The sequence below is a fragment of the Euprymna scolopes genome, chromosome 20 (genome assembly GCF_053919585.1).
Source record: "Euprymna scolopes isolate OS-2025 chromosome 20, ASM5391958v1, whole genome shotgun sequence".
Taxonomy (NCBI): domain Eukaryota; kingdom Metazoa; phylum Mollusca; class Cephalopoda; order Sepiida; family Sepiolidae; genus Euprymna; species Euprymna scolopes.
The window spans coordinates 112,948,165-112,958,164 of record NC_136501.1 but is presented as its reverse complement, the minus strand read 5'-3'; the positions used below and the strand labels follow the sequence as shown (position 1 = coordinate 112,958,164).

General features: G+C 33.1%; 1 protein-coding gene across 4 annotated transcripts in view; it reads left to right on the top strand.

The window, feature by feature from the left end:
- The window catches only part of LOC145241571 (NADPH oxidase 2-like), a 247,736-nt gene that overhangs the window by 109,074 nt on the left and 128,662 nt on the right, over positions 1-10,000 (top strand). For 3 of the 4 annotated variants that reach the window (XM_080104643.1, XM_080104648.1, XM_080104642.1), the window contains exon 2: positions 383-478. The exons of the other annotated variant lie outside the window; for it this stretch is intronic. In XM_080104643.1, the coding sequence (XP_079960769.1) occupies positions 383-478 (96 nt within the window). The remainder of the gene's footprint in view (positions 1-382; positions 479-10,000) is intronic. 4 annotated transcript variants of the gene reach the window in all.

The following is a 10,000-nucleotide window of genomic DNA, read 5'->3' as shown; positions in this document are numbered from 1 at the left end:
CTCTAGATGAGAATAGTGGTCCAATGGATCCAAAAAATAAGAATTTGTTAACACTGGATTTGAAAACCACGTCGTAGTCAGTTGGGAAGCAGCCCCACAGTATCATGTTCAACAGATGAGTAGTTCTTGGAAAGAAACTTTGCTCATGGAATTGAATTTGATTTTAGTCTCCACAATCTATTAACAAAGTTTCTGACAAAGGGGGGAGAATTGCCGTTTTCTTGATCGTTTGTTGTTTTGAGTGTATGGTACATGAAAACTTTCAATCACCCTCATTCATTATTTGTCACGTGACAATCTATTGTATCTTTTTTATTTTATTTTTTTTATCTAATTTACACATTCTTCTCTAACAATTCATTAAATTCTTTTTTTTTTCCAGACGATTTGGTTGATGGTAAATGTCGGACTCTTCGTTTCGTCATACTTACAGTTTGCACAAGGCAAAGAATATTTCTACCTGAGGGTCATTCTCGGGGTAGGTGTAGTCTTCAAATGTTTACATTCTCTTCTCTTTACCCCTTTTTTTTTTAGATATTTTTTAAGGGCTCCGTATGTCAACCGAGCAGGGAGGGGGATTTGAAATGACCCTCTGCTAAACTACTGGACGAATCATTAATTTATTTGTTGCATTGTTCGTTCCGGAGCAACGTGTGCAGGTCGACTATTGTTAGGTTTGCAACTAAATTCTTACCGTTTTTTAAATCTACATTTTTTTAAAGTAAAATAAGAACTAACAACTATTTAATAAATTATGTATTTTCCATTCGTGTTCACAACTTTTTCCCCCAACGTTAAACAAGATTCGCAATATATTTTCGGTAGAAAGCATTTGATTTCGACACAAAAAAAAGGCAAGAACTTAGTTGTCAACCCAATAGATTAGATTTGAAGACGACCATGTTATAGTCAGCCGGGAAGCAGACACTCGGTATTATGTTCCACAGACGGACGGTTCTAGAAAATATTATCTAATCCAGTAAATTCCTGGAAGCATCTCTCGACGAACTGAAGAATAAAAGAAACAAAAATAAAAAAAAATTAAAAAAAAGTAAAAAAACATTTCTATTCAAGACGCGTCCCTCCAGTTAACGCGTTTATCGCTGGATCATAATGTAAGAAAATTAGCGCAATAGGAATTTATTCTATTAGATTGGCAACTAATTTTTGCCGTTTTTTTAAATGTACATTTTTTTTAAAGTAAAATAAAAACTAACGACTATTTAATAAATGATGTATTCTCCATTTGTGTTCCCAACTTTTTCACAACGTACAAGATTTTCAATAACTTTTTGGTAGAAATCATTTGATTTTGATCTGAAAAATAAAATATAAGAAATAAATTTTCAAAACACAATACATTTTAAAAAAAAAAAGGGCAAGAACTTAGTTGGCAACTCAATATTATAATTGTGTTTAGATATTTTAGAATAAAATATTTATTGACAAAAAAATGGGAATGTTACCAAACAGAGGAATTTTAGCAGACAAATTTAGAAATTTCTAGATAAACATTATAGATTATGTAAATACATCAGTTTTTGTGAATCCATTGTTTTGCAGACTGTTATCCTCCTCTTCGTAGTTGTTGTTTCACCCCGTTCCGGCCAACTCATCCTCTGGCCTTCCTCAGCTAGTTAACCGTACGGAATAGAAGTACTGAGACTTGTAGCAGTATCGCCAAGTAATTACTGCCTTCCATAATTGTCGTTGTCTCATCATCACTGCACAAACAAGGAAGGCAGTAATTACAAGAGATACGGTTACAAGACTCAGCATTCCTATCCCGTCACGGTTGACTACCCGACGAAGGCCAGAGGATTAGTTGGCCGAAACGTGATGAAACAACAATATTTTTTGTGGGCAACATTCTGCAAAAAAAAAAAAAAAAAATGAATACACAAACTATGAAGCCTCATCTCAAAGGATTTCAAAAAATAAAAAATAAAAACATCAGGTGACGATTTTAGTGCTATGTGTATTAATGACGTCATGGAAGGAAGATTATGTGTAATGCATGGCCACCGAGAGAAAGAAGAAGGCCTGTAAACTGAAAAAATGCCTGCTGGCAATGTAGGTAAGATTTGTCAGACTGTCAGTACTATATGAGGGTCATTTGAAAAAGAGCAATAAAACATTTTTAAAAAGAAAAAGGAACACAGTTCGCTTAATACTTAAACTGAACTTTATTCAATATAAAATATAAATATTATCTATGTAAAATTAAGTAATTTTAAAGCAATATACAATTTAATACTGATAAAACTGAATTATGAATTTAGTAAACAAACAATTAAAAAAACATATTAAACACCAACGATGAATAATTTTAAAAGTGAAAACCATTGATAAATAATTTTAAGAATGAAAACAAACGATAAAATACAAAAAATTGAAATCAAATAAATAATTTAAATACAAACAAACAATAAAAGTTACTAGTGCAGAAATATTTTTTTAATTTAATTTAGAGAAAATTCACATGGGTTGAATGTTATTTTTTTTTTAAACTTTAGAGATTATTCGGACTAATGTTCTCATCTTGCGTGTTTATTTCACAACGTTTTATCATCTAAAACCAAGCTCCTAACGTTACATCATCAACGCTCTGTTCCTCATCTAGCATCAATCGAAATGGATGGCTCTCGTCTTGGGAAGGCTTCATGTTTTGACAAGCTCCTGGGTTTGACCTTTACTCCTGATCTGAAATGGAACACGTATATCAAGTCTTTTGCCCGGACCGCTGGAAAAATGGTAGAATCCTTCTACCGCTCCAGAAGATATCTCACTACTGATGCAATTCTCTATCTCTATAAAAGCCAAGTACGTCCAAATATGGAGTACTGCTGCCACATATGGGTTGGAGCTTCAAAAAACAGCTTATCCTGCCTTGACAAAGTACAAAATAGACTTCATGGCTTGGTGAGGGATGCTCTCTTCTTTTCCCTGCAACCTCTCTCCCACATGAGAGACGTTGCGAGCCTGTTCTTGTTTTATCGTTATTTCCATGGCAAGTGCTCGTCCGAGCTCCAATCTCTGCCCCCCCCCTCGCCAATCCTTCATGATAAACACCCGTCTAGCTAAAACCACTTTCGGTACTCTTACATAATTTGACCCGGATCCTCGTGATTTCCCGTCAAGCCCGGATCGGGCGAGACCGGCAATCATCGGTGACAACCGAGCGGCGTAACAGACGCAGGCTAAGGAAAAAAAAAAAAAAACAAAACGAAAAAAAAAAATAAGTGGAAATTTTCAAATAATAAGAAACCTACCTTAAAAAAACAAATATGTTTATTTAATTTATTGTAGTATTTGACCTTTACTCCTGATCTTAAATGGAACACGTATATCAAGTCTTTTGCCCGGGCCGCTGGGAAAATGGTAGAATCCTTCTACCGCTCAGTTTTTGTTTTTTTTAATTTATCTGCAAAAAAAGACTGATTACCGGTATAACTGTTAGGTGTAAGTACAATTTTTTGTTTCTTTTTTTTTTTTTTTTTTTTTTTTTTGCATAATATTTATCAGCAACAAGTTTGTTTGTTTTTTTTTTATTTATCTGCAAAAAAAAAGTTTGTGGACCTCGTATAATTGTTAGGTGTAAGTACAATTTTTTGTTTAATTATTAGTATAATTATTTTTTATCAAAAATATTGATTTCTTTTTTAGTCGGTACCGACTGTTGTACCCGGCAGAATATATTTTTTTATTATTGGAAAGAGGGTTTCGGCGTTTCGATTTGGCACAGTGACCAAGATTCCCCCAACGTTATGTTTTCTTCGGTTGAATAAGGATTCGTCAATTTCTACAGTGTGCCCCTGGGCCTCCTATCTGCCGGGGATTCCTCAGGAAATACTCCTGACAAATTTCCATCAGAAAGTTCTTCCAATCCGTGTACGTGTGTTCGGATATAACACCGCATTCTCTCTTAATATTTTTTTAGTGTTGCCATTTCGGAGGCCCATAAATAGATGATTTTCACTATTGTTGCAATATCCAAATTGGAACGTGCAAAAAACGATCCCGTGTACAATGACACCCACTGTCTACACTGACCACTGGTACACCGCCAGGAGAAGACATCCTTTACGCAATTTCTTTTTTTTTAGTAAACATTTGTTGCATGTCATTCTTTGAGAAAGCAATTTCTTTTCCCGACAAAAGGAAATTGTCTGCATCGGCGTTTCCATGTGTTTTTCAAGCATGCACAGATTTATTCCCATGGCTGTCATTTTTTTTCAGTAGTTACTTTCTTCCAATTCGATTGTCGTCTGCTTACAATTACAAACTAAAGTCGGGTTAGCGTTTCAACAGTTGAACAACGCTCGGCCGACGCCGATGATTGCCGGTCTTGCCCGATCCGGGCTTGACGGGAAATCACGAGGATCCGGGTCAAATTATGCAAGAGTACCATAATTTCCCACACACTTTATCTGTATTTCCATGGCATGTGCTCGTCCGAGCTCCAATCTCTGGTCCCCCTCGCCAATCCTTCATGATAAACACCCGTCTAGCTAAAACCACTGTCAGTAATTTCCCCCACTCTTTATCTCTGCCTAAATCAAAACGTAGATTCCATGAACATAGCTTTTTTTTCTGAGAAGTGCGCTCCTGTGGAATTCTCTTCCGTTTGCCTGTTTCCCACTTGGCTACAACTTGGACGTCTTCAAGTCCAACATAAACAAATTCCTGATTAATCGCCCCCTTAAGTAAGACACGTTATCAAATCTCCAATACCAACTATTACTGCGATATTATCCCATTGATTATTGTACACAAAATAATTATTATCCCCGAGTGGCTTCCGGGCCTTGATAAGTGGTGATCCCCATGTAAAAAACGTTTTAAAAATAAAATTTTAAAAAAATCATCGAATCTTGACTTCTCCTTTATTACATCCTCAGACCGAAAATGATGTCAACATACCTAAAAACATTTAAAAAAACATCCATACCATAATGTAAACTATTGTTAAAATATAAGAAAAGATAGTAAACAAACATTTACAATAATAATAATCACAGTGTGATATCTGTTCTTATGCTACTCTTCATTTGTTCTGTCCTCGGTTAGTGGAGCAGAAATCCTTCATGACTGAGACAATTTTTATTTTATTTTTGTTCCTATCCCTTTTGGGAGCTAGATATTCCCACATTACAAACCGACCTTGTGTCTAACTGTGCCCTCGTGAGGAGGCAAGTAAATAAATTTTAAAAAATATTTTACACAAATATTCTCATGTAAAAATTATTCGTTTATAATTCTAAAAAGAAACAATCAATTTTAATATATAACGTTCAGTCACAGCTAATTTCATTAATACCCGCTTGCTGAATAATTTTCAAACCGACTTTAGAAAAAAATATAGAAGTTTAAAATATTTGGAAATACTCAATGAAAGATTCTATTTATTATTAAAAAGACATTTTGACAATTATGTAAAAATTATTTGTTTATAATTTTAAAAACTAAAGCAAAATTAAATTAAATTTTCAACCTTCCTGGTAGACTTTTAAGCCTTATAAGAAAATAAACAGTTAAAAATATCAACATAACATTTGCTGTATTAGCAATAAATTGTATTATTTCTTTAATTTATATTAACAATGTTATCAAACGTTATGAAAGTACTTTAATTTATATTAACAATGTTATCAAACGTTATGAAAGTACTTTAATTTATATTAACAATGTTATCAAACGTTATGAAAGTTCTTTAATTTATATTAACAATGTTATCAAACGTTATGAAAGTACTTTAATTTATATCAACAATGTTATCAAACGTTATGAAAGTACTTTAATTTATATTAACAATGTTATCAAACGTTATGAAAGTACTTTAATTTATATTAACAATGTTATCAAACGTTATGAAAGTACTTTAATTTATATCAACAATGTTATCAAACGTTATGAAAGTACTTTAATTTATATTAACAATGTTATCAAACGTTATGAAAGTACTTTAATTTATATTAACAATATTATCAAACGTTATGAAAGTACTTTAATTTATATTAACAATGTTATCAAACGTTATGAAAGTACTTTAATTTATATTAACAATATTATCAAACGTTATGAAAGTACTTTAATTTATATTAACAATGTTATCAAACGTTATGAAAGTACTTTAATTTATATCAAAAATGTTATCAAACGTTATGAAAGTACTTTAATTTATATCAACAATGTTATCAAACGTCATGAAAGTACTTTAATTTATATTAACAATGTTATCAAACGTTATGAAAGTACTTTAATTTATATTAACAATGTTATCAAACGTTATGAAAGTACTTTAATTTATATTAACAATGTTATCAAACGTTATGAAAGTACTTTAATTTATATTAACAATGTTATCAAACGTTATGAAAGTACTTTAATTTATATTAACAATGTTATCAAACGTTATGAAAGTACTTTAATTTATATTAACAATGTTATCAAACGTTATGAAAGTACTTTAATTTATATTAACAATGTTATCAAACGTTATGAAAGTACTTTAATACAGTTCTAATTAAATACACGTTTAGTTATTAACAAATAACATTACTTATTTTACTATATTTGGTTGGAATAAATCCAAATTGAGAGTTGCTCCTTCTCTTTAGGAAAAGAAAATATATGTACTTTGGGGAATTTTGGATAATTTCCCCGGCAATTTGCAACAACGCAAAAATAAACCATGTCAGAAAACTGAAAACTAGACGAAACTGCTGCTGATAGCCTAGACCATATACCTACAAGTAGATCTGATAATGACGTCACGCTGTCATGTGCGTCGGTTTTCTTTACTCTCGGTAGCCACGATTAATGTTATGGAGGAAGATTATGTATTAATGACATCAGGAAAGGAATATTACGTATCAATTACATCATGAAAGGAAGATTACGTATAAATGACATCATGAAAGGAAGATACGTGTATTAATGACGTCATGAAGACTGTGTATTAATGACGTCATGAAAGGAACATTACGCATAAATGACGTCATGAAAGGAAGATACGTGTATTAATGACGTCATGAAAGGAAGATTACGTGTATTAATTAAATTTGTCAGACAGAGCATTCTAACTGGATAAGTGTTTCTACACCATGCACTCAGACATAATCTTCTCCTTTCGGGGGAGATGGTTATTACTGTCCACCTGAGGAAGTCATATTCGTCGTATTCGAAGTCATATTCGTCGTATGTTACTGGGGAAAGCCGATCTAGCCGATCCTAGATAAACATAGCTTCTGTCTAACTTTGCGCATTCGTCCATTCATTTCTTATGCATCGGATAATTCCGTTGTTGGCATTCGTTTCTTAGTTATCTTTCTAGTTAGAATATTTTTAGAAAGACATCGGGTATTTACGGGAGGTACCATGTGAAGGTTACAGTAGGATGAATTGGAGGATTCGAACCTGTCACATGCAGGTCTTCAAATAATTTATTAGTTATGTCTCTTTTTTTTTTTTAATAGACGCATTACCGAATCAAAATCTTGAAAAGTATTTTTTTAATTTCATTCTTTGTTAATATCGTCTGTACACGTGGCGCAACGGATAAAAATGCTAAGTAACAACCAGTTCTATGTCATTGATTCATTTCGTATGAGTTAAATCATGTAAGAAATGGTGGATCTTTTCCTCTTCCAATTGGTATTCGAATTCTCGTCTGCTGCCCGGGCGCGCGCACACGCGTCGAGTTGAAACTCAGCACGCGGCGTTGTGATTGGCTGATCGTCATGTTACTTCAGATAGCAGCTAAACCGAGCTGCTGACGTCATGTTCCAGGAAAAGCCGAGCCGAACTCTGAGTTACGTCTAGTTCAAAGGATGCATAAGTACCGCATTAGTTCCCTCCCCCCCCCCGGTATATTTCTAGTTAAAATCCTCTTAAGAAAACCAGCGATTACTTACGGAAGATACCACATAAAGGTTACTAACATACCTAAAATGAAAATGTTTCCTTGTATTTTGCTTTTAATCATTAAAACAATGAAAATAAAAGAAGAATTATGTTTTTGTTAAAATGTAGTTTTTAGGAGTAAACTTTGCTCACCTATAAAAATAAAATATAAATAATAAAATACTACTACTACTACTACTACTACTACTAATAATAATAATAATAATAATAATAAAATATAAACTTTGCTAACCTATGAAACTAAAACCTGTTGGTTTAGTCTCAACAAGTTGGTAAACTACAAACTATCACCTGTTAAAGACACTACACTAGTTTTGTAGGCCTGTAAACTAGGAAGTCTTCTGAAATTCTTGACATCGAAACGTAGTGGCGTTATTAGTAAGAATTTCCAGCGGGGCACCACGTTCAAAAAAGACAGCTCTCAACTGTTGTATAATGCTAGATGCATCCTGTCGTTCGAATCGCATTTTAAGTTCTTTTAACAGCGACGACTTTTTTCAAACGCAATAAAATCCGACTCGAATTATACTTTTATAAAATAAATCTATCGTTTAAAAACGACACCCTTTTTCCTTGTCAGCACAACAGGATTTCATTTTAAATTCCGCATTGAAATATGACTTCTATACATGCAAGTCATCTGAATCACATTTCAAGTTCTTTGAACAGCGACTACTTTTAAAACGGAAGAAAATCCGACTCGAATGGTATGTTCATTAAAAATGAAAGTCGTTTAAATGCACACGTGCTAGTTAGGTAAGTCGCACGTTTCCCTACAACATGGAAGATGACTTCAAACGAAAGTGTCTAGAACTATTGATTGAGATTATCGGACTGACTTCCTCATCTTGGTTGTTATTGTCACAACGTTTCGGCCATTTTGGCCTCCGGCCTTCATCAGGTGTTTTGTATCGAACTGGGGAACCGTTTGTTAGGAGTCCTAGTGACATATGGCCGAGTGGTCCTAGTTGTTGTATCAAAAGTTTACAGTTACCCAAAGGTGCTGAGTTCAATCCTGAACGAAGGCAGTAAAAAAGTAACATTCAAAAACAGAGAATCAGCAACTATGTCCCAGAGCCTAGCTGGAGTCCGAACACGGTACCCCCGTAATAATAATAAAGGGTTGGGTTCGAGACTCCTAAAAAACGGTTCCCCAGTTCGATACAAAACACCTGTTGAAGGCCGGAGGGCAAAACGGCCGAAACGTTGTGACAATAACAACCAAGATGAGGAAGTCAGTCCGACAATCTCAATCAATGAAAACACCTCATCTCAAAAATACAGACAGTTACTGTCTAGAACTAGTTTCAGTAGAGTTTTGACATGCATAGATATTATTAGTGTTTAAATATGTTTTTATTTTAATCAATAAAGTTTGTTCGTTTTGGTTTGTTTTCTTTTGGTTATAGGTCGGTTTTCTTGCGTTTTTTTTTATTTGCCATTCATTTATTTTTTCTAGAACATTTAAATTGTTTCTACTTTATTTTGCTTTTGATGTTAATAAAAAAAATCAGAATCACCACAAAAAAATGAAAAAATAGGAAAGATTATTTTTTGTTAAAATGTATTTTTTTAGAAAGGAAGTTTCAGGACGGTGTATTCTTTAACCTTACAAACTTTGCTCACCTATAAAAATAAAACCTGTTGGTTTATTCTCAACAAGTTAGTGAACTACAACTATCACATGTTAAAGACACTACACTTGTTTTGAAGACCTGTAAACTACCAGGAAGTCTACATGACATGGAAGATGACTTCAAACAAAGTGTCTAGAACTAAATGCAAAGTGGAAGCATGATCTTATAATTTGCATACATTTTGACAATAAACTAAAGATAAGGGTTTCCAACATGTATAATTGTATATTCCTTCACAACACTGAACAAGACACCAAAGAAAAAAAAAGATAAGCAGCTTTCAAAGGAGAATAACATAAAACTTCATAAACTTCAAGTAACCAAAGAAAATATCAACTGAAGATCTCCATAGTAAAACGAAGTATGCAAATTAATGAAAAACAAATCAAAAAAAAAATATCTAAAATTTTATTGGGTATATCATGAGATTGGGTAGG